The sequence below is a fragment of the Heptranchias perlo genome, chromosome 14, assembly GCF_035084215.1.
Source record: "Heptranchias perlo isolate sHepPer1 chromosome 14, sHepPer1.hap1, whole genome shotgun sequence".
In the NCBI taxonomy this organism is placed as follows: Eukaryota; Metazoa; Chordata; class Chondrichthyes; order Hexanchiformes; family Hexanchidae; genus Heptranchias; species Heptranchias perlo.
The window spans coordinates 46,469,864-46,496,001 of NC_090338.1; the positions used below are offsets into that span (position 1 = coordinate 46,469,864).

The 26,138-nt window shown below is 45.8% G+C and overlaps 1 protein-coding gene across 2 annotated transcripts in view; it reads left to right on the forward strand.

Moving 5' to 3' along the window:
- Positions 1–26,138, forward strand: part of arhgef37 (Rho guanine nucleotide exchange factor (GEF) 37) — a 97,173-nt gene that overhangs the window by 64,911 nt on the left and 6,124 nt on the right. For both annotated transcript variants that reach the window (XM_067996394.1, XM_067996395.1), the window contains exons 8-11: positions 5,498–5,611; positions 5,703–6,032; positions 11,308–11,430; positions 13,817–14,012. In XM_067996394.1, coding sequence (XP_067852495.1) covers positions 5,498–5,611; positions 5,703–6,032; positions 11,308–11,430; positions 13,817–14,012 — 763 coding nt within the window. The remainder of the gene's footprint in view (positions 1–5,497; positions 5,612–5,702; positions 6,033–11,307; positions 11,431–13,816; positions 14,013–26,138) is intronic.

The following is a 26,138-nucleotide window of genomic DNA, read 5'->3' on the forward strand; positions in this document are numbered from 1 at the left end:
TTACTGATTCTCCTGCATTCTGTGTTCCACATCAACCCCGCTCCCCCGCAACTCATTCTGCACTGCCAAGATTACTCTATCACGTCACTCTTCACACCCACTTAAGACTCATCCTCAACTTACCTGCACTTCCTAAGCACGTCCTCACCTCCCGATTTGTGACCCCACCACTATCACTCACCCCAATCCTGATCCAGTGTGATGGCTCTGTCTCATACTCACCCTCTGATGCACCTCTTTCACGGTCAGCCTCACCCAAAGCAATGCATTCATCGATTGGCCCACTTCACCATCATTCACTCACACGTCTGTGCTTTCTCCCATTCTAGGAAAAGAGAGTGCAAAATGCACGCAAGAGGGCGAGGACTGGAGGGGGGCCACAATAAATAGTGGTCCTCACAGGCATGGAGGAGGAGGCCCTGGAGATCAGCCGCACCCTCGAGTGCCTGTCCGTTGGGGACACCGCGACTGGCATCCTACAAACGTCTGGTGACACAACTTTAACATTCATCACACACAACATGAATTGACGTTAACAATGCTTGGCATGTTGAACACCTCTGATGCTCATCTGTAATGATGCTTAATATTCTTTCTGTTCTCTTGCAGGCCCTTCAACGACTGCAGTGACGGGAGAGGGCGATACCTCAGAGGACCTGCCAGCCTCTGATGGTGCACCATCACCTCTTAGCGAGCCATCGACCAGCGCAGATACTCACACCTCGGTGAGTCCTAGTACTCAGTTAGTTGAGTTGGCACCTGGTGAGTCACCACACACAAGTGAGCACGTGCAGACACTGGTGGCAGGGGCAGTTGTGGAGAGTCCGCATCAGTGGGAGCACTCCTTTCCAGGCTCTGCTCAGCTGGATGCAGATGCTGAACCCCGGGTGCCATCCTTTTAAAGGAGTATGATCGAGGGACAGCAGCACATTTGCGAGGTACTGGAACAGGTGCCACGCAAACTCTTCACAATAGCCCAGAGGATGGAGGAGTCCAACTCCTGCATTAGTGGAATGGTGGCACAGGTACGGGAGGGAATCTCTGAGATAGTGTCAAAGGGACGTGCGTTAATCCCTGAGATAGTGTTGCACGTAACTGCGGAAATGTCTGAGATAGTGTTGCAGGTAACTGCGGGAATATCTGCGATGGAGAGAAGGACGGCCTCTGTTGAGCTTCAAGCACGGCTCACAAATGAATCCATTCAGGCCCTGACAACGGCCGATCAGACTCACGGTGAACAATATTCTGCCGTCTTAAACAGGCAGACAGAAACTTTACAACTGGGCTTCCAAGGTATCATACAGGTCCTCCAAAATGTTCTCCAGCAGGGTGGTAGGAGTGATGTGGGCCTGGCCCAGGGGAGGGATGATGGTGAAAGGAGACATGGAAGTGGTGACGCCACTCAAAGCATTCCCATGTCTCACCCGTTGTCCCCCCACCCCCCCTCAACCAGTACCCATAATGCTGCCTCCTCTCCGGGTGGCCGAGTCTGCCCCTGCACAGATGCAGGTGGGGCAGTCTTTGAATGGACCCTTACGGGCTCCAAATCCAGAGGGCGTAGACCGAAATCATCAAAGCAGTCTGGCCATGGACATGAGCAACCTGCCACTACCTCTGCTGCAGCCACAGGGGATGCACCACATAGAAGCGGTAGGAAGAGACAGGCTAAGGATTTATGATCACAAAGGGTATGCACAAGGGTGTCTGTCAGACTGTCATGTTTTTCATTTATATTTGGTTTCTGTTAAAGTCACATTAAATGTGATCATTCTCATCACTACTGCCACGTCTTGCCCACTCTTGACTGGCTTTTGTGATAGCGCCCTTTCATATGCTTCACCATGAATGGCAACACTTGATGCCACCCAGTGGATCACTTTACAGTGGATGTATGTGTAGTTGCAGGACTGTTTTGTGCAGGGAGGGTGGGTGGGGAGGGTGGTTGCTGGTGTTGGCACTGCTCTTTCCAGGTGGTGTGAGGACTGGATTCTTCTCACTTTCTGATCTTATGAGAACTGTTCATATATCAGTGACTCCCTAGCCTCACGAGCAGCCAGGTGAGCCATTGCTCGGCCTTGGGTTCATCATCCTCCTGCTCCTCCTCCTCCTACTCCTGCTCCTCCTCAATTTGGATGGCAGATGTGGATGCTGGATGAGGGCATGGGGCCTGCTCAACTGGTACCCTTCTCTGTTGTGCTATGTTGTGCAGGACACAACACACTATTATAATTCGACCCACTCTCACTGTTGCGTATTGAAATGCTCCCCCAGAATGATCGAGGCACCGAAATCGCATCTTCAGCAGTCCTAACGCATGTTCAATTACTGACCTGGTGGCGATGTGGCTGTCATTGTATCGACGCAGTTGCTCACTGATAGGGTTTCTCAGAGGTGTCGTGAGCCACGTGTGCAGGAGGTATCCCTTGTCCCCGAGGAGCCAGCCCTTAAGGGGGGTTCGGTACATGTAAGAGGCCCGGGATGTTGGATTCCCTCAGAATGAAGGAATTGTGGCAGCTGCCAGGGAATCCGCACACGTGAAGGAATCCTTTGGGGTGGTCACAAACGAGCTGAGCGTTGATAGAGTGATACCCCTTTCTGTTGATGAACAGTCCTGGCTCACATGGAGGTGCTTGGATTGCTATACGCCTGCAATCAATTGCACCCTGTACAGGTGGGAAGCCAGCCACAGAGTGGAATCCCACTGCCCCCTCTGTGTGGCTGAGGTCATCCATGGGGAAGTTGACGTATTGCGAGGCCCTGCGAAACAAACCGTTGGTGACCTACCTTATGCACTTGTATGCAGACACCTGAGAGACCCCGGCGATGTCACCAGTGGCACCCCGCAAGGATCCAGAGGCGAAGAAGTTGAGGGCAGTGGTCACTTTAACAGCGACGGGTAATGAGATGCCGCCAGGCCCAGCCGGGAGCAGCTCAGCATGAAGGGGGCTTCAGATGTCTGCGACCACTTGGCGACTCACTCTCAGGCTCCATATGCACTGCTCTTCAGAGAGGTCCAATAAGCTGAGCCTCAGTCTGTAGACCCCCTGACGAGGGTAGTGCCTCCTGCGATGTCGCTCTCTCTGTTGTTGCCCTCTGTGCTCTTGTGTAGGTGCCTGTGGTGCAGCACTGTGGAGCTGCAAGTGGCAGAAGTGCACGCCGTGCCTGGCGAGGATGGTGATGTTGCTCATCCTCGGATGTAGTGATGAATGCAGCCATCGCGCCCCCCCATCCTGATGGTGTCAATTTGAGCGGGTCTGAAAAGTTGGTAAATATGTGTAAACAGAACAATTCTGAGTGGAAACCAAGAATTTTCAGTCTAAACACAAAGATCTCCCAGCCAAATGTTTGTCTGAGAGAACTGAGTGCCCTGCTGCAATAACTCACCTTTTATCCCCATCTGTCAAGCAGGCATTTAAATGTCCAAATGGCTGCCGGCTGAAACACAACTCCTTCACCTTGGCGTGTTTCACACAGCACGGGAAACACGCTGAGGTAGCGTTGAAATCACTTGCCTTCATACCTAATTGTATTTTTGGATTTTTAAACGAGGTTAACTCGTTGAATTGACAAGCCGGCGGGACTTCCGGGATCGGGAACATCGTGCACACCCAGATGACTCTGGGTCATATGCGTTCTTAGGCATGTTGGAGCCGGGATTTCTGCCCGCTCCTCAAAAACACAATTTTCTTTACCCCCCGCCCCCAACGCACGCACAGATTTCTTTTAGAATCGTGCCCAATGTGTCTGTTCTGTCCATTACTCTTTTCCAATATTTATATCCAGCTAGGCTGCTTACATTTCTATTGTTTCTTTGTTAGACTAATGAATCTAAGCTACTGGGTAGATTTTTAGGCCCTGAAATGATGCCTTAGCCCATTTAAAATAAATGGGTTAATTCCTCTGCTAAAATAGCCAAGAGACTAATTTCAGACAAACATGTTAATTGTTTGTACATTAATATCCCTCAAAGTAATTTCAGGACCTTAAAGTTTTTTTCTCCCTTTTTGTTTGTGAAGTTCTGTTTGTTTAATCAACAATTTCTGTGAACAATATAAAATGCAGCAATTATCTAGAAGTAACATAAATAGTTTTATCATAAATAATTTATTAAATAGATAATGTGTTTACTGAATCATACATACCTCCGAGGTAACTTCGTACATTCTAACTACATTATCCTTATTACAAATTCAGAAGTCACTTGACACATGATGATGCCCATGATAGACATTCTCAACTAAAGTGTTCTATTTCCATGGCAACTCGTGTAAAATGAATATTCAGCATTGGATTCCAACATTCTGGAATTTGTTCTAAAATGAGAAAAATAATTCTGCTTGTAGTGTTTTCACGATATTCCTGTAATTTTATTTTGGTAGGGGCAATTTACAAAACACTATTTAGGGATGATTTTTAAAATAATATTATAATGGTACACTGAAGTATGCACCCAAATGTTGAGAGTAACTCCCCACTCCACATATACCAGAACTGCTGGGCTAATGCTTCAGAGTTCAAGACTGAGATGAGGAGGAATTTCTTCACGCAGAGGGTTGTGAATCTTTGGAATTCTCTACCCCAGAAGGCTGTGGATGCTGCGTCATTGAATATATTCAAAGCTGAGATTTTGGACTCTAGGGGAATCAAGGGATATGGGGATCGGGCAGAAAAGAGGAATTGAGGTCAAAGATCAGCCATGATCTTATTGAATGGTGGAGGAGGCTCGAGGGACCGCATGGCCTGCTCCTGCTCGCATTTCTTATGTTCTTAAGAGTTTTACAACTCAGGGGGAAATCTCAAAAAAGGCACTGCTGACACAAGGTTAGTACCTCGGTTTACTATCGTCACATTCTAATGTAAATTCATTCATATTCATATATGTGGTAATTATATTTCACTCTTAGATTTTTAGCCAGTCAAATGACACTGTATCTTGTATAAGATGATATCTAAAGACTGATACAAGTATCACATGAGTGTAATAAGGTTTAAATTCAGCACTTAAATTCATTTTAGAGTGGAATGTGGAACTAGGACAACACAGACACTTTCAAATTTAAACATGATAAATGTATATAATCAGATAATGTACAGATTCAAAAAGAGTTGCTTTTAACAGCAGATTATTGAGTTTAGTATTGAAGAATTGTTTAATTTTTACTCATGACACTGGTTTTTATTTTCATCTTTGGTATCCCTCTGTCAAACCTACCTTCACCCAATGTTAGAACTAGGATTTTGAAACAAGAAATCTATTTGGCTGCTGTATCCAATTTCCAGAAGCCCAATGTTAAATTTAAGGTGTCAAGGTGAAGAAACAGTTAGTGCATAAATAATGGCTGCCCTCAGATATATTTAGCATGCTTTGCAAAATTGATATGATATATTTACAAAGTATACTAGTGTCTAAGTATCATGCATCCATTATACATTTGGCATGCAGTTACATCTGGCACTGCTCCAACTTTTAATTGTCTTCTCTTTAATTTTGGCTCAGCATTTTCAAAGCTTAAGGCCCTACCATTATGTATCTGATTCGGTGGAAGAACATGCTGTTGTCTGCTATCGGGAGTTTGTCCAAATACTCCACTACCAGATAATTCCTGAATTTGTAAGTAAAGGCACTCTAAAGACATACAATTAATAGGCATTAGTGGGCTCAAGTTGCATGTCTTATATTAAAATATCTTTGTTTCAAACAGAAAGAAAGACTGGAATCCATCATTTACAAACCGCTATGTGCCCTCACAGATTTGTTCAGTGGCCCACAACAACTGGTTCGAAAACATGATGATAAATTCTTAGATTATGAGAAAATTCAGGAGAAAATAAAACAAGAAGGTAATGCATCCTATGACGAGAAGGCTACTGTGGAGATTTATAAAGCATTGCATTCTTTACTACTCACCGAGCTTCCTAGATTTAACAGAATTGTACTCCAGCTACATGCACAGATTCTTCAAGCAGTTATCATTGTTCATCATGACTTAGCCAAAGATGTGCTTGAATTAACCAACCAGAATCTGCATGAGGTAATACTTCACCTTGAATTATTAATTATATTAGAGGGATTGAATGGTGAATTGGGCAACATATTGGAGTGAATTCTAAAGTCGAGCCAGGAAGAGAGCGGGGTTGGGTGGGGGGAGGGATTTGCGGATGGGAAGCCTGGAAGTATGGGTTTCCTGGGCGTCCTTACGATTTTGAAGTAAGGACATCCTTCAATTTTTTTCAGTAAGTTTCCCGCCCGATAGCCAGCCAAATTGACAGGCTGGCTGTCAGTCGGACGGGAGAGCAGCCAGGGAGTGGATGCCAGCAGGTAAGGCGGTCATCGGGGAGAGTCATCGGAGTTGGCGGTCATCGGGAGGAGTCATCAGGGTCGACGGTCATTGGGGGGGAGGGGGTCAGTCATTAGGGGCTCAGTCATGGGGGCGTCGGACATCGAGGGCGTCGATCATTGGGGGTCGGAGATCGTGGGGAGGTCGGAGATCGTGGGGGGTGGTCGGCGATCGTGGTGGGGGGGTTGGCTGATTGCATTTGTCGGATCGCGGCATGAGCTTATTGGGCCTGGAGGAAACACTCCTGCACCTCCTGGCCCACAAGCAGTGCAATAAAGGCACTCACCTGTTGATCTGGGCCTTCTTGCCTGCTCTTACATGGCATGAAGCAGAAGGCCCGGGAATCCCAGCCCCCAGGAGTTAAAAATAAAAACTAAAAATGGAGGCCCGGAGCCTCCTTAAAAGATTTAATGACCGACCCGCCTCCTAAGATCAGGTTAGTCACCCGCCCCTCCAACCATCTCTGTGAAAACCGGAAGTGGGCGGGTTGGGGTCGGGTTTTACTTTTTTTTACAATTTTTACCTTCCCACCCGCCCCTAACCCACCGGTTCTTGAGGTTAAAATTCACCCCATTGTCTTTTTCCTCTCTGGGACTTGGATTCAAATTCAGCCCAGGTTTGTGGAACATCTCAGCTCCCTGATGCCTGTTTAAAGGTACATTTATCTTACAGGGTTGCAGGTGACAGGAGACGCACAGGAGACTGTGTCAGTCCCATTACACTCTTAAAAACATCCCCAGTGACAGCACCATAAGCCCATGAAATGTACGACTACAAATAGGCTGTTAAATTAACAGAACTGGTTTCAGGAGAGCAAGCAGGGAAGGCCAGCCTCCTGGGTTACACAGCAGAGCCCAGTGCCACCTGCACTTGACTTAAAAAGAAAAACGCGAAAGCGATGCTCAGGGATCGCTCCCTGAGAGAAGAAAAGTAAAAACAGGTAATAGAAAAGTGCCTTAAAAGTCCTAAGTGGAAACGGTTTTGTACAATTTTGATGCAGTTTTCAGCTGACTTGAGCACACAGCATAAATTGGCATTGGTGCAATACAATTGATACAAAGCTGTGAAGTGAGTAATTCAACTCAGAAAAGCCATAAGGATGCACAGTGTGGAAAAGAGCAAAGTCATACTGAGGCCAAGGTGAATACATTATCAGTGGAAAGAAGGGGGGACACTTTTCATTGCACCTGGCCACTACCATATCTGAGCTGCATACTTTACAACAACAACAATCATCCAGTTCCAAAAATCAGAACATTGGTGGAAAAGGAAGGCCCTTGCAGTCTCTACTGTAAAGATTTAAAATATATATATAATTTCTTTTGAAGGTGATGACTTATTGCTGGAGTATAGTTCCACAAATGGGGGAGGCCCTCTAATGCCTCAGCCAAATATTCATGTGTAAGCCATGACTGTGAGTACTGGCAGGCATTCGAAGATAGAGCACATCAGATTGCGACCTTTTGATCTGTATGACTCAGCTACTAAATATTAAACTTGCTGAGCTGTCAAGAGAAAAATTGGATTTATATATCTGTTAAAATTATCTAGTCTGTCAATACCACATCCCACAAAATGGTTGGCAGACTTAATTTTCTGCTAAATAAAAAAACAATTTTGACAAAATAAAACCAGATTTAAAGTATATCATAAAAGTTATTAAAATCTAAATATTAAGACCGTGACAGAATAATTCAAAAGATTTAAAAGGGACACAAAAGTCTGCATATCAGCTTAATGTGTAAGACTACTGAGCAATTTCAATCCAGCCCAAACACAAGGTGGCGCTCCAAATACACCCATCAGAAGTTTCCTTCTTTTCCTAATCATATAATGTCCCCCCATGATAGATCTGCAGGAAAGGAAGATACAAGCTAAGAATGGGTGAGTATTATCCCCTTGCATTTAAGGAGACAGAGTAGGGGTGGAAGCTTGTGCATATGTGGTGCTTCACAGAGATTATGTAGGTATGCAGGCACTGAGCTAACCTCAGAAATACTAAGATATTTCCCGCAGCAAAAGCAGAGTACCTCCCCATTAGTTCTATGGTCTGCTCCTCAAAGGTGATGAGGTCTTCAAACTTGAGAATGCCCCCTCTGGTGTCCTGCTTCTCACAGGTACTGTGTAATAGTTTGTTTTTGAGTGGATATAGTGAAGGCTAACAATTGAGGAGTGTCTCCCAGATGGCATCAGACAGCTGATGAAAGAGATGCAGTGATAACATCCCGTTAAAGTGGAGGAAGAGGTTTTAGGGTTGGGAATGCAAATATTTGCTGCATGGGTGACAAATACTGTAAGATCGTAAATTAACCCCATTTAACCAGAGGGCATTGTGAATGGTTAGATATGTAGCTTTTAATTCTAGACAGTGAAGAGTGTCCTGATGCCCAAGGAAGAAAAGGAGAAGTGGCCAGTGTGTTACCTTGCCTGCCCTGGTCAAGTCATTGAACTTAATATGGCACTAGTCTGCAGTTCTGGGGGTGAGAGAGTTGGCATTCAGGGCAAGTGCAACCTCATTGCACATGGCACAATTCTTTGGAGTCTGTCTCTCCTCTGCTCTATCTCATCAAGGAGGGTTTACAGGTCAGATTCTTTGAAGTTGTGGTCTCTTCTTTTATGGCTCTGTGCCATGCCTTTGTCCCTTCCCTGGCTGCCTCTGTCAGCTGCTTTGGAGGTAGACATTCTTGAAAAGTGGTACAGAAACACTCAAAACATCCAGTCAAGGTACCTAGCAGTAAATAGAGCAAGCCAAGCACTTTGCTACTTACCTGCTGCTCCCCCAGTCTGCTGCTGCAATCTTCAGTCACAACTGGCTTTTGAAAGGCTGCACTCTAATTTCCAAGCACCCCAGCACACTACTCCCATTTTACATGGGATTTATGCCAATGACTCCTCCAGTGGATATTTAAATGAGTAGACCCACAAAATTTTGGTGCAAACAGCTCTCCAGACCATTAGCAGGGCACAGCTGATGTGTCATTTGTGCAAATGCTGCGCAAGTCATTGTGTGGAATTTCAGGGCCAGAGGCATAACTGAATCCTCCAAAATTTCATAGGTTAACTCATTCACCTGATGAATACATGCTGTGCTGCACCCTGCCTGATATCACAGCGATCCCCCATGGCTGCCTGAAATGACCCTGTGCCATAAAAGTTGAGTGTAGTTGTCACTTTCATAGCCACAGACAGAGCAGATGACTTTGGGTGCTGGTCCTCATGCAGTAAAAAGAAAAGAAAGAACTTGCATTTATAGGCGGTAGATCTCTCTTTAATATCCCACCCAGTCTAATCCCAGTCTCCTGCTCACTCCTCTTACCCTTTAATATCCCACCCAGTTTAATCCCAGTCTCCTGCTCGCTCCCCATACCCTTTAATATCCCAACTAGTCAAATCCCACTCTTCTACCCACTCCCCACACCCATTAATATCGCACACAGTCTAATCCCACTCTCCTCATTCCCCATAACCTTTAGTATCGCACCCAGTCTAATCCCACTCTACCCTCACTCCCCGTACCATTTACTATCCCAGCCAGTCTAATCCCACTCTCCTGCTCACTCCCCATACCCTTTTTGGTGAAGCACACTCTCCTAATACACATAAAGTGGACAAAGGGCTTGTGTTTTATTTATATTCTTTGACGGGGGAGGGCAGTATCTGGTAGGATGCATTCTCCTTAAGTACTGCCTCACTTTCCTTACTGCCATTATTTCCTGCTCTTCTCCATGATAATGGCAAACAAAGATCTGCCCGTGGGAATGCCATACCTGCTCCTGAGAAGCCCTCACTCTGGGTAGGAGTAGAGGTATCCAAAATCATGTCGACAAGGAGTCAGAAGCAATTCTAAGTCAGTGTAAGCAAAATTGCAAAAAAATAAAATTACTCCAAAAGGTTATTCCCAGCTACAGTAATCGTTCAGCAATCTCCAGGCTCAAAAATCCTGACTTCCACTTGTCTCAGCTGATCCTGGCAGCAGATTTGCCTTGTATTTCTCCTTCTAACTCGTGCCTAGTGCATTGCAAGCCTAAAACCAGGAAGTTCAGGGCAACAGTGCCACTGGCCCTGATTACCACATATTATTGAAGTAGCTGAGTGTTCGAAGGGAAGATTGGGGGAAGGGCCATGTCTCATTTGGAAACTTGAGGGGGCTGGGATCAATTTTGGGGCAGAAAACCAGCAGAAAAGGATTTCACCCCATTTTGCTGCTCCCTCACTGAAAATGGGGTGGAATTTTGCAACCAGAAAAACTAAGCTGGTGAGTCCGACTTTTAGAAACTTACTAAATGTTCCTGAAAAGTTTTTATTTGAAAATTGTGCTATTCTGGCCATTTCTTCGTCTACTCTAAATAGCTAAACTTTGTACACTGGTACTCAAGGGCATGTGTTTCTCTGTGCCTGGGAGGTACAGAGCTGTGTAGGTTAGAGGTAGGAAGGCATTACTTGTGCCTCAGTTATTTTCTATTTTCTGTGGTGCTCACAGCTGTCTCCTTATGGAGGCAGTTGAATCATTGATTGCTCCCAGAGCTATGCTAATCGTTTTGATAAAGTAAACTTTTGCTGCATAATGGACAATATTGTTGCTGATGGAACCTTTGAGTCAATGGTCACTTGCTTATTGCAACATAATTTGCAAAAAGAAACAAACAAAATATTAGAAGGAATTGCCTGTATGCTCACAATGCTGTGAACTAACATCTTTGTCCAAGAGTCACCCTGAACATGACAATCTTGACCTATGAAAACATGAGCATTGAAAACTTCCTGGTGCATGGATCATCATATTCGATGAGGGACCAATAGCACCGAATAAGCACCAATGCTACAAGTCCATAAAACAGGGGTCAATGTGTGCTCGCTGATTATCAAATGTGTGAATTATCATTTTCAATAATGTAGATTCTTGATCTTTAGACAATTAAGTTAACAATCAAGACTATAGAGCATGGCTTAAATGATTTATGTCTCTCAGTTTCTACTCAGCCACAAAGTCAACTTTTGGCAGCAAACAGAAGAAATGATGCAGGAATCAAATGTAAAGCTGGAAAAGTTCTGTCAAATATTTGAATCAATTAAGGAACAAACTATAGAACAGGTATGTTATGTGTAGAGCAATTTAAAAAGTAAATGAAAATTCTCTTTGTAGTTAATTCATGCTCCCTGCACATTCCCAAGAAAATGAATGTACAGAAATGCCATAATACAGATAGAAAAAGAACAATTAATGAACTAAAAGTGAATTTGAAATGGCATCATCACTTCCGTGAAACTGTTAGGAAAGCTTTACAATCAGTTTATAAACAGACAACGTGACAGCTTCGTGTGCATTGTGAAAACATTGTTCATGTTGGAGTCACTGTGTCGTTACTGTACTCCTATGAGATGATCAAATGAAATGATATTCAAACCTATTGGCAGTAAGTGGTTGAAATTCACTCCTCCAAATAAAGGTGAATCCCACTTAAGATAAGAACATAAGAACATAAGAAATAGGAGCAGGAGTAGCCCATTCAGCCCCTCGAGCCTGCTCTGCCATTCAATCTGATCATGGCTGATCTTCAACCTCAACTCCACTTTCCTGCCCAATCCCCATATCCCTTGATTCCCCTAGAGTCCAAAAATCTATCCATCTCAGCCTTGAATATATTCAATGACTCAGCATCCACAGCCCTCTGGGATAGAGAATTCCAAAGATTCACAACCCTCTGAGTGAAGAAATTCCTCCTCGCCTCAGTCTTAAATGGCCGACCCCTTATCCTGCAATTGTGCCCTCTAGTTCTAGACTCTCCAGCCAGGGGAAACAACCTCTCAGCATCTACCCTGTCAAGCCCCCTCAGAATCTTATATGTTTCAATGAGATCACCTCTCATTCTTCTAAACTCCAGAGAGTATAGGCCCATTTTACTCAAGATATCTGATTGTCAATATAGGCAAGTGTGAGATCATCCACTTTGGACCTAAAAAGGATAGACCAGTGTACTTTCTAAATGGTGAAAAGTTTGTAACAGTGGAGGTGCAAAGAGACTTAGGGGTCCATGTAGAAAGACCATTAAAATGTCATGGACAGAAACAGAAAATAATCAAAAAGGCCTTTATATCTGGAGGACTAGAACACAAAGGGTAGAAGTTATGCTATACAAAGCCCTGGTTAGACCAGACCTGGAGTACTGTGTTCAGTTCTGGGCACCACACCTTAGGAAGGATATATTGCCCTTGGAGGGAGTGCAGTGTAGATTTACTAGAATTATACCTGGACTCCAAGGGTTAAAGTATGAGGAGAGATTACCCTAACTAGGGTTGTATTCCCTGGAATCTAGAAGATTAAGGGGTGATTTGATCGAAGTTTTCAAGATATTAAGGGGAACTGATAGGGTAGATAGAGAGAAACTATTTCCACTGGTTGGGGAGTCTAGGACTAGGGGACATGGCCTAAAAATTAGAGCCAGGACTTTCAGGAGTGAAGTTAGGAAACACTTCTACACGCAAAGGGTAGTAGAAGTTTGGAACTCTCTTCCGCAAATGGAAGTTGATGCCAGCTCAATTGTTCATTTTAAATCTGAGATTGATAGATTTTTGTTAACCAAAGTTATTAAGGGATATGGGGCTAAGGGGGCTATATGGAGTTAGGTCACAGGTCAGCCATGATCTCATTGAATGGTGGAACAGGCTCGAGGGGCTAAATGGCCTACTCCTGTTCCTATGTTCCAATACTTTGGCTCTTCTGCTTGATATTTCTTTCATCGCCCAAGGATAATGGCATAATGTTTGTCGCAAGTGGCTGCAATAAATGACCAACTAGAAATTCAAATACTGGAGACTAAAATCCGGGAGGAGGCGGTGGTAATAATTTACTGCAAAACGTACTGCAGATTACAGATGTTTCATGTGTGTTAATTACAATCTTACCTTTTGCAACAAAAAAATGTGTTTAAAACATACAAGGGCGGAAATCGGGCGGTAGCAGAGTTAAACTTGTAGCGGTGGATTTACCTCCTCACATGCATGCTCCATTCAGTAAAACCTAGAGGATCAGCAGAAGAGTCCTGAAAAGGTAAGTGTTGAAATCATTTTGTGAGGCCAGAAGGAGCAGGAGAGCTCCTCTGGGCTGCACAAGAATAATGAGGGCAATGGCCCGGAGCCGGTGAGCTGCATCGCGATACCCTTTCGAAACATGCAGCTAGCCGCGTGTATGTTAATGAGATTCAGCCCACAAAATGGGCCGAGCCTCACGCTGCAGCTCTCAGGCACCCAATAGTGAAAATCCACCCGTCAGAGTCTTAGATTTTACGTATATCAATGAACAGTGATGTCGTTATCTGGTGGTAAAACACTTTCTCCAAAGTTGCCAGAGATTGGTTGCTTCTAAATAAGTCAAAGCATTAGATTAGGATCCATGTGAATAGTCTATACTGAAATCAATATGCTAAGTTATCAATGCAGTTATTTATTTTTCAGTTGACTTTCAATATCTTTCTTTTCAGCCATGTAGCGTTAACAATGAAGACAAACTGGACATTCTTCTTAAAAATCACAGCCCCAACAAAATATATCAAGTTACCAGTAATATTTCTGGAAACAAAGAACTTGACCTGACACTTCAAAGAGGTGATTTTGTGGCAGTTCTTCAAGTTGCAGATACAAAAGGAAACAAAAATAGATGGCTTGTGGATTCAGGAGGTAACAATTACATAGTCATATTGAAGATAGAAATGCAGTGTCTATAGGCATATTCTAGTTTCTACTGTACTTTTCTTCCCTCTCCCACCCAATTTTTGCCTCCACTTCCTGAGTACTCTTCATGCCTCAGCTAAAATAATGAGTAACAGGATAGCTGACCATTGTGGGGCAACACAGCCAATCTTGTCTTGATATCCACATGTTCATTTTCCAGCATAGCAATTGGAAAAGGGCACCTTGGCTGATTGCACCCCTCCTTAGCCCAGGGGTAGTGAGACCAAGGGCGCTAAATTGGGCCGTGTAGCACCCGTTGTTACGGTGCTACGTGGCCTCTTGAACGTCCAAGATAGCGTCCTGGCTGCGCATGCACGTTTCCAGTGTGATGTGCATCAGATGCCATCTTGGTTTAGGAGTTAGCGCATGTGCAAATACCGAATGCTGGAAACATGTAACGTAAGGAGAAAATGGATACAATCAGTATGCAACGCTGATTTAAAGTGATAGTTACCATTTTGGCACTTAACACTCAACTCAACGCACAGTCTTAACCATGACCATCTGAATGTGTCTTAGAGTGCCTGGAGGACCCCACCAGCACAATTTAAAGGGACCATGCAGGATTTACAGGTTAGTGGCTGGATTATTGCTTCTGGCTGCCGAGACATTTGTAACTGTTTTTGGAGGTCTCCTATACTTGAATACTAGGACGCGGGGACATAGCCTAACATTTAGAGCCAGTAAGTGCAGGAGTGAAGTTAGGAAACGCTTCTACACGCAAAGGGTGGGAGAAGTTAGGAACTCTCTTCTGCAAATGGCAGTTGATGTTAGCTCAATTGTGAATTTTAAATCTGAGATTGATCGATTTCTGTGAACCAAGGGTATTAAGGGATATGGGGCTAAGGTACGTATATGGAGTTAGGTCACAGGTCCAGCATGATCTCATTGAATGGCGGAACAGACTCAAGGAGCTAAATGCCCTGCTACCTTCTTCTGCAAGAAAGAGGGACGTATGTCCATGTGCCTGTCATGGTTGAATAGCTGCCAGTTTGTGTGGCCTGTGAGTTGTGGGTGGGCAGCTTGCAACAGTGATAATGTGTAAGGGTGAGAGGAAGCATCTGATTGGAAGAATTGAGTACTGATGGAAAGAGTTTGTTGGTAGGTGGGTGATAGGGAGTGTAGTGTGTGGAGCAGTGGATGTGGCTAGTGGTGCAGTTGGTAGGAGACACTACTTGACAGTTGACCTCACTCACCTTGACCACTTGTGTCTAAGCATTGAACTTCTTCCTGCACTGCATCCATGTTTGTGGTGCTGTGCGCCTGGCATTGACTTCATCTTCCGCTGCCTCCCACTGCTTTTGGCAATATGTCTGGAGGGCCTCTTGCTCCCCTCCCCCTGCAGATATAGGATGTCCCTCCTTCTGTCCATCTCTTGCACCAAGACCTGTTGTGCATCAGCAGAGAACGTTGGTGCATGCACTCTCGCAGGCCTGGTACCAACTCAGGTTGGCAGATTGGTGAGGTTTGGCATGCAGATTGGAGGATATGGGATTTAGTAGTGCGCAACCTTTATTCAATGTTTTAACATAACTCATCAGTTTGTAAACATCGGGACGGGACCTGCATCTGTGTTTTACGTGTGCAATGTCTGACCTCCGAGCAGACAACAGACTGTTATTTTTAGCAAATAACAGGTACCGGCTACCTTTAAGAGATTTGAAGCAACATCCTCCCTTTAAGAGATTGGGGTTCCCCCTGCTGGTGGAAAGTGCAAATTGCATTGAATCGACATGCAAGGCCTGGATTTCAATGCAGCTTGACGGTGAGTACTGAGGCAGGATGAAGTTCTTGTCCTGCCTGTGCAGGGGCCATTGGGCACTGGTTAATAGCAGATCATGCTACCTATGCCCAATAATAGGCCCTATTGAATTTTTCCCCCCAATTGTAATATATCTACTGCAACCCCAGGTCAGCGAACAGTGCAGACCAAGGATTTTCCCAGGACCTGGCTGGTCTATTTTTTTCTTCTCCACTCCCCCTCTGCCCCCTTCCCATACCCTGTAAGGTACCTTGGGACATTTGCCACATTAAGGCACTAAATAAATGCAACTCCCTAATGTTATTTCTCAAAATCAAGTAACACCTCTCTGTGTTTGACTGATATATATTGCTGACAATATTACTTTCTATTTTAATTGAAAAATTCTTTCTGTGAAGATTAGAGAGGGATAAAGAGAAAGAGAGAGGTAAAGTATAGGTTTCACTGAATGCCTCTGGACCATAACACCATAAAATCCATGGCCTTAGAACCATGGCTGAAGAGAAACTTAAATTGCAATCTCAATACTTATAGAATAGCATTCCTTATGTTCAAAAACAAAATGTACAAAAGTCCATTACCATACAGTTTAAACCATTAATCCACTGAACCTTGCATTGTTGCTAGAATAAGGGACATTTAAGAAAGACTGGAAAAAATTATGGAAGGGATAGCAGCCGGTCATTGTGGTCCATGTGGGAATGAATAATATAGGAAAGGAAAGTCACGAAGTTCTGTAAAAGGAGATTAGGACGCAGATTTAGGAGGACTTATGGGTGGTAATCTCTGGATTACTTCCCCAGCAATGTAGTAGGAAAATATAGGAAGATTAGGGAGCTCAAAACGTGGTGTTGGGAAGAGGGTTCTGTTTTATTCGGCATAGGCACCAGTTCTGGAGAAGATGGGAGCTATTCCACAAGGATGGGTTGTATCCAAAAAGAAAGGAAATTAATGAACTGGCAACATGGATAAATAGGGAAGTAAAGGGGGGAATTGGGAAATAAAAGCAGTCAAAGGAACAAATAGAGAAGATTGAAATAGATGAGATTAATATACAAATAAAAAGAGTTTAGCAAAATGAATAGCAGGCAGAGGAATAAGGGGAGTACAGGAGGAAAATCAAATTGTCCGGGTATAAGCAGGGAAATAGCTGAGATAAAGGAGTGAGGTGTTAGCTTGGACAAAAAAAACAAGGCAAAAGTACCATGTGATTTTAACTTCCATGCCGGCTGGTTTCTGCCGATGGAGGGAGTTACAATCTCCCCTTATATTCCAGGGTTCTATTGAAAGTGGGTGTCTGCCGGAGGACTGGAGAGTGGCCAATGTAATACCTATTTTCAAAAAGGGAGATAAACTAACTGGCCTGTAATTACCCAGGTTAGCTCGAACATCAGTGGTGGGGGAAATTTTGGGATCTTTAATTAAAGATGAAATTACTAAATGCCTAGATGAAGAAAACATAAGCAGCCAACATGGATTTCAGAAAGGAAGATTATGCTTGGCAATCCTATGAGAAGGTGAGCTGACGAAGGAGAAAGCCTCCAAAAGCTTGTGATTTTCAAATAAAACTGTTGGACTATAACCTGGTGTTGTAAGATTCCTTACATTTGTCCACCCCAGTCCATCACCGGCATCTCCACATCATCCTCAATGATGGCAGAGCCCAGCACGTGAGTGCAAAAGACAAGGCTGATGCGTTTGCAACCATCTTCAGCCAGAAGTGCCGAGTAGATGATCCATCTGGGCCTCCTCCCGGTAACCCCACCATCACAGAAGCCAGTCTTCAGCCAATTTGATTCACTCAAGAAAAGGCTGAGTGCACTGGATACAACAAAGGCTATGGGCCCCGACAACATTCCTGCTATAGTGCTGAAGTCTTGTGCTCCAGAACTAGCTGCGCCTGTAGCCAAACTGTTCCAGTACAGCTACAACACTGGCATCTACCCGACAATGTGGAAAATTGCCCAGGTATGTCCTGTCCACAAAAAGCAGGATAAATCCAATCTGGCCAATTACCGCCCCATCAGTCTACTCTCAATCATCAGCAAAGTGATGGAAGGTGTCGACGACAGTGCTATCAAGCGGCACTTACTCACCAATAACCTGCTCACCGATGCTCAGTTTGGGTTCCGCCAGGACCACTCAGCTGCAGACCTCATTACAGCCTTGGTCCAAACATGGACAAAAGAGCTAAATTCCAGAGGTGAGGTGAGAGTGACTGCCCTTGACATCAAGGCAGCATTTGACTGAGTGTGGCACCAAGGAGCCCTAGTAAAATTGAAGTCAATGGGAATCGGGGGAAAACTCTCCAGTGGCTGGAGTCATACCTAGCACAAAAGAAGATGGTAGTGGTTGTTGGAGGCCAATCGTCTCAGCCCCAGGACATTGCTGTAGGAGTTCCTCAGGGCAGTGTCCTAGGCCCAACCCTCTTCAGCTGCTTCATCGATGACCATCCCTTCATCCTAAGGTCCGAAATGGGGATGTTCACTGATGATTGCACAGTGTTCAGTTCCATTTGCAACTCCTCAGATAATGAAAAAGTCCGTGCCCGCATGCAGCAAGACCTGGACAACACCCAGGCTTGGGCTGATAAGTGGCAAGTAACATTCGCACCAGACAAATGCCAGGCAATGACCATCTCCAATAAGAGAGAGTCTAACCACCTCCCCTTGACATTCAACGGCATTACCAGTGCCGCTTGATAGTACTGTCGACGACACCTTCCATCACTTTGCTGATGATTGAGAGTAGACTGATGGGGCGGTAATTGGCCGGATTGATTTGTCCTGCTATTTGTGGACAGGACATACCTGGGCAATTTTCCACATTGTCAGGTAGATACCAGTGTTGTAGCTGTATTGGAACAGTTTGGCTAGAGGTACGACCAGTTCTGGAACATAAGTCTTCAGCACGACAGCCGGGATGTTGTCGGGGCCCATAGCCTTTGCTGATTCCATGTGATATCACAAATAGGTACAGTGGATTGCAAGGAGCAATCCATGTTAAGCCAGCAGTAAGAAGTGAAGGCTGAATAAACATCGACGTCTGTAAAAACGTATCCTTTAAGCAATGACTCACCTCCTATTTCTGAATAGCTCAAATATTGCTAATATTAGAACAGACTGAATAACTAGGTGTCTCTGTGCATCTCTCTAATGTTTTACCCACAACATAATGCTCAGATAATTTCATTGCTTTGTTCTGTGATTTATGTGAGTGTTAGTCAGGTTTATTAGTTAGTACTGCCATTTCCTGCCATCGTTTCATACTGGTTGATCTCATGATTATGGTTAGAAGGGAGGGAGGGAGGAAGGAAGGAAAGGAAGGAAGGAAGGGAAGAAAGGAAGTTGGTTGGTTCTTTGTCAATATTGATACCCTACTCATTAGCAGTTTCTCACTTCTGGCCCTGCCTGAATTCTTCCTGTGCCATTTTATATTGCTGCCTTCTCACGGGTTTTTGTCACCTGTCCTATACTGAGCACTCAGAGTCATTTTCAATTTTTACCCGAGCGGTAACCTGGCCCAGTGAAATCAGGAATGTTCCTTCTCCTCTTCTGATGCCATTTTGCAAGAGGAAATATTTTCATCATATTCCTCATGAACATTTGGGGGGTAATTTTAGCCCCCAAGAATGGGTGGGCTGGGGGTGGGTGGGCAGTAAAAATAGTTGATTTTTGGAGCGGAACCACATCCCGGCTCCAGTGCGCCCACGTCCAGGTTTAACTCAGGCACGTTAGGATGCGCACGCTGAACAGAAACCCGGAAGTCCTCTCTGCACTTAAAGCTGCAGGCCGATAGTTAAAGGGGCAATTTAATTAAGAGAAAAAGTAGGTAATGTAAACACTTGAGCTACTTAATTTTTTTGGATTCTGCAACAGAACCTGATATAATTTCTCCTGAACATGTCTCCCATGGCTTCTGAATCTCGCCATTGAAACAGAGGCGAGATGCAGCCGAAGCTTATTCTCTCAGGAAAATGTTTGGCTGGGAGTTCTTTGTGTTTAGACTGAGAGTTCTTTGTTGAGACTGAGAATTCTTGAGTTCACATAAATTTACCAACATTTTGAAGCCCCTCAAACTAACAACATCAGGATGGGGAATGCAATAGATGTATTTCACAGTACATCTGAAGAGGAGGAGGAGGAGGAACATCACCATCTACAGCAGGCATGTTGTCCAGTTCTGGGATCTGCAGGTGCACAAGACAGAGGTGTGCAACAAGTACCTGAAGAAGAGCAGAGAGGGTCCAACGGAGGGGCCGACGTCTCAGGAGGCACTATCCACATGAGAGGGTGTACAGGCAGAGGCTGAGCTTCCTTGACCTCTCTGAGGAGCAGTGCCTACGCAGACTCAGATTGAGTCGGCAGGTGGTCGCAGACATCTGCAGCCTCCTTCAGGGAGAGCTGCTCCTGGCTGGGCCTGGTGGCTACACATTGCCTGTCGCAGTTAAAGTCACAACTGCCTTTAATTTCTTCACCTCCGGATCCTTCCAGGATGCCACCGATGACATCTCCAGTGTGTCTCAATTTTCTGCAAGTAAGTGTATACGACAGGTCATGGACGGCTCGTTTGCCAGGGCATCCACCTACATCAAAATCCACCGCGACGACATCAGCCAGACTGAGAGGGCAGTGGGTTTGAACTCTCTGGCTGGCTTCCCACAGGTGCAGAGCACAATCGAGTGCACACATGTGGTAATCTGAGGACCTCCACATGAGCCAGGAGTGTTGATAAACCGAAAGGACTATCACTCCATCAATGCGCAGCTGGTGTGCGCCCACCGGAAGAGATTTCTGCAGGTATGTACCAGATTCGCAGGCAGCTGTCATGATTCATTCATTTTGCGCAAGTCCAGACAGGAGACAGACTGAAGGGCTGGCTCCTTGGAGACAAGGGACACCCTCTGCAGTAGTGGCTCATGACAACTGAGAGAAACACCACCAAAAAGGCACAGCAGCGGTACAACCGGATCCACATCACCACCAGGTGTGTCATTGAGCAAGCCATAGGCATGTTGAAGATGTGCTTCAGGTGCCTGGATAGATCTGGGGGAGCCCTTCATTACTCGCCAGCGAGGATGTCCAGAATAATTGTCGTGTGCTGTGTCCTGCACAACATAGTGCAGCAGAGAGGGTTACAGGTGGAGGAGCTCGAATGCGCTCATCAAGCATCCGCTGCTGGTGCCAACATTCAAAAAGAGGAGGAGGAGGAAAATGAAGATGGGGAACCCATCACCAGAGCAGCTGCGCACATCGCTGCCCGGGATGCCCTCATTTCTAACAGGTTCTCAAAATGAGATGGGCAGTGTGAAGAATTTGACATACTCAGGCCTCCTGGAACAACCAGCACCACCACCACCCCCAATCCCTTTGCACTAAACAGTCCTTCAACCACACATACACCCACTGCACGCCCGCCCAATGGGTGTCATCATATCTTGGCATTCATGATGAAGCAAATGAAAGGGCAATTTCACAGACGAGACACAATAACGGCTAAGATATGGTAGTGGTGGTGATAATTAAATTTAATGTGGGGCATAACAAAAAAAAATATATAAATGAACATGACATTTCGTCAAACGCCCTTGATGAACTACAATTACTTAACCTTTTGCTTTCTGCCGCTTCTACATGGTGCATCCCCTGTAACTTCAGCAGAGGTGGTGGCAGGTTGCTTAGATACTTGCCCTGACTGCTGAGATGCTCTTGGCCCATGCCTTCTGGGTTTTGGAGCTCCTGAGGGCCCCGCCAAAGACTGCTCCACCTGCACCTGTGCAGGAGTAGACTCGGCCATCGGGAGAGGAGGCAGCAATGCGGGTACTGGTTGAGGGGGGTACAATGGGTGAGACATGGGAGCGCTTTGAGTGGAATCCCCACTTCTATGTCCCCTTTCGTGATCATCCCTTTCCCGGGCCAGGGCAACATCATTCCCACAACTCTGCTGGCCAGCAGGTTGTTGAACAGATGGGCCGCATTGTAAGGCCATGGATAAGGTATGTCATCCTGTTTAAGGCGGCGGACATGTTGGCATCCAGAATCTGCACAACCATTGTCATGCTTGAAGCTCAATGGAGGTGGCCACTCTCTCCATTGCAGGCATTCTCGCACTTATCTGTGACAACAATCCACGAGCGATGGAGTCAGACTCGTCCATCCTCTCTGCTATTGTGGAGAGTGTGCGTGGCACATTTTCCATTACCTCGGAGAAGTGCAGCTGTACTTCAATCATTCTCCTTCTCAGCAATGGCCCCCCAGGTTCAGCATCTGCGTCCAACTGAGCAGAGCTTGGTGAGGAGTGCAGCCTCCGATGCAGACTCTCCACAGCTGCCCCTTCCACCTGCTCGTGCAGACTCGTGAGTTGTGAATCACCAGGTGACAACCCAGCTATCTGTCTAACAGGACCCACTGAAATGCTAGTGCATCGTTCTATATCCTGTGGCGGTGGACCCTCAGAAGGAATGAGCTCCTCTGAGGAATCGATGTCTTCCATTTCCCCTGATTGCTCTTGAAGTCGTGAATGTCCTGGAAGACAACAGAAAGCGATATGAATTATTCATCGGAAGAGTGACAATCTTTCCAATGACCGTACTGAGGTCTGGCATAGTTCTCTCATTGATAAAATCAATTTATCGTGTGTGTAAAAGATGTTAAAGTTCTGTCACCAGCCATTTGTGGGTTCCCAGTGTCTCCATCTCCAATGGATAGGCATGAAACTGTCCCACAAATTCCATGGCTTCCTTCTCCACATCTGTCAGCTCTATTATATGCAGCGGGGCCACCTCCAGTTCTGGTCCTCTCCCTTGCTTTTTGTACTCTCTTCTTATACAAGGGGAGAAAGAACAGTCCTGTGAGTGACTGGAGGTGCTATATTCACCCGATGAATGCATTGCTTTGGGTGAGGCTGATAATGATACAGATGCATCAGAGCGTGACAATCAAACAGATACATCGCATTGTATCAGGATTGGGGTGAGTGGCAGTGGTGAGTGCATAAATGGGGAGTTGAGGAAGTACATAGAAAGTGGAGGATGGTTGATGCTGAAACTTAACTGGGTGTGAGGAGTGATGTGATGGAGTAAGCTTGGTAACACGGAGTGAGGGGGGTGAGGTGGGGATTGCAATTTACAGGATGTGGGAGAATCAGCAAATATACTCACTTTTCCTGACCTGGCTATGTCATTAAAATGTTTCCTGTACTGCAGCCAAGACCTGGGCACCATGCTCCTTCTGCTTACATCTTCTGCCACCTCCAGCCATGCCTTCCTGGTGGCAGAAACAGGTTTCTTCCTCCTATCACCTGGGTATAACACCTTGCTTCTCACAGCAGCCAGTAGTATCTCAAGGGAGGAATCTAAGAACCTGGGTGCTGCCTTTCCTCTACATCCTTCCATTTTGCTTTTCACTCCTTTCGTCTTCAAATTCCATTTTTGAACTGGCTGTTTAAATAGTGGACTTTAAATCGTGTGATGTGGGTACACAGTACGCCCGCTGTGCAGCTTGGCGATGCGAAACCCAGAACTAATATTAAGTGCCTTCAATTGAGTTGCAGTTGGACAATCCAACATGCTCAAGTTACTTCTGGGTTTCTCACGTGATTATTTACCCCCTCCCCCCCCACCAAACTCAGTTCCCGTCTCCATGCTAAAATCGTGACCCTGGAAGCATCAGGATAGGGCTCTGGGGTTCATGTGGATTGCAGGATTTCTCCAAGTCCAGAGCCTCACAAACTACACTCACATTGCCCCTGCAGGTGACTTCAGATGACCCCTCTGTCACATGAATCACAAGGGCTTGCACTACATTAATGTGCAACTGGTGTTTGATGACAAGCATTGAATCTTAGAGCTATGTGCCCATTTTCCTGGCAGCTACCATGATGCTTTTATTCTGCACCAAGCCTCCATCCCCTTTGTCCTTGCACAGCAAGTGAGAGGCTGGCTGATTGGGGATTAGGGACCTCTCAGGAACTCACGCTGAACGGCGCTACAATCAGATCCATGGCTCAACTAGAGCCCTCATCGAGCAGACCATTGAAGTCCTCAAGCAACAATACTAATGCCAGGACAGATCTGGTGGCTTCCTGAAATGCAGTCCACAAAGAGCGTCCCGCACGAGTGGTTTGCTAAATGCTGCATACGTTGGCCCTGCAATAGGACAATACATGGAGCCACCATTGAATGAGGACCTTCAGCACAATGAGGGAGAGGACACTGATGATATAGAGGATGGTGAGGAAGCAGGAGGGTTCCCCTTGTTGCCTACTGCCAGAGCTCCTCTGAAGCAACTCATTGAAGTATGCTTCAGATGAACAATCTCTGCTCGCCTGCAATAATTGTCATGTCCAACATCTTTCCCAGGTTATTGCAAGTACGTGCTGTTTGTTTGTACTGTAGTTGACTAATTACATCACTTTACTGATGATTGAGAGGAGACTGACAGGGTGGTAATTTGCTGGGTTAGATTTATCTTGTTTTTTGTGGAAAAGACACACCTGGACAACCTTCCATGTTGTTGGATAGATCCCAGTTTCACAGCTGTACGAGAACAGTTTTGTTAGGGGAGTGGTTATTCCAGTGCACAGGTCTTCAGCACTACAGCTGTGATGTTGTCAATGGTAGTGGACAATTAAACAACTAACGGGAGAAGGAGGCTCCATGAACATCCCCATCCTCAATGATGGCAGAGACCAGCACTTGTGCGTGCAAAAGACAAGGCTGAAGCGTTTGCATCCGTCTTCAGCCAGAAGTGGCAAGTGGATGATCCATCTCGGCCTCCTCCCGAAACCCCCACCATCACGGAAGCCAGTCTTCAGCCAATTCGATTCACTCCACGTGATATCAAGAAACTGCAGAGTGCACTGAATACAGCAAAGGCTATGGGCCCCGACAACATCCCGGCTGTAGTGCTGAAGACTTGTGCTCCAGAACTAGCGGCGCCTCTAGCCAAACTGTTCCAGTACAGCTACAAAACTGGGATCTACCCGACAAAGTGTTAAATTGCCCAGGTATGTCCTGTCCACAAAAAGCAGGACAAATCCAATCCGGCCAATTACCGACCCATCAGTCTACTCTCATTCATCAGCAAAGTGATGGAAGGTGTCGTCGACAGTGCTATCAAGCGACACTTACTAACCAATAACTTGTTCACTGATGCTCAGTTTGGGTTCTGCTAGGACCGCTCGGCTCCAGATCTCATTGCAGCCTTGTTCCAAACATGGACAAAAGAGCTGAATTCCAGAGGTGAGGTGAGAGTGACTGCCCTTGACATCAAAACAGCATTTGACCGAGTGTGGCACCAAGGAGCCCTAGTGAAATTGAAGTCAATGGGAATCAGAGGGAAAACTCTCCAGTGACTGGAGTCATACCTAGCACAAAGGAAGATGGTAGTGGTTGTTGGACGCCAATCATCTCAGCCCCAGGACACCGCTGCAGGAGTTCCTCAGGGCAGTGTCCTAGGCCCAACCATCTTCAGCTGCTTCATCAATGACCTTCCCTCCATCATAAGGTCAGAAATGGGGGTGTTTGTTGATGATTGCATAGTGATCAGTTCCATTTACAACCCTTCAGATAATGAAGCACTCCGTGCCCGCATGCATCAAGACCTGGACAACACCCAGGCTTGAGCTGATAAGTGGCAAGTAACATTTGCACCAGACAAGTGCCAGGCAATGACCATCTCCAACAAGAGAGAGTCTAACCACCTCCCCTTGACATTCAACGGCATTACCATCACCGAATCCCCCACCATCAACATCCTGGGGGTCACCATTGACCAGAAACTTAACTGGACCAGCCATATAAATACTGTGGCTATAAGAGCAGGTCAGAGGCTGGGTATTCTGTGGCGAGTGACTCACCTCCTGACTCCCCAAAGCCTTTCCACCATCTACAAGGCACAAGTCAGGAGTGTGATGGAATACTCTCCACTTGCCTGGATGAGTGCAGCTCCAATAACACTCAAGAAGCTCGACACCATCCAGGGCAAAGCAGCCCGCTTGACTGGCACCACATCCCCCACCCTAAACATTCACTCCCTCCACCACCAGCGCACCGTGGCTGCAGTGCGTAGCATCTACTGCAGCAACTCGCCAAGGCTTCTTCGGCAGAACCTCCCAAACCCACAACCTTTACCACCTAGAAGGACAAGGGTAGCAGGCGCACGGGAACAACACCACCTACATGTTCCCCTCTAAGTCACACACCACCCTGACTTGGGAATATATCGCCGTTCCTTCATCGCTGCTGGGTCAAAATCTTGGAACTCCCTACCTAACAGCACTGTGGGAAAACCTTCACCACACGGACTGTA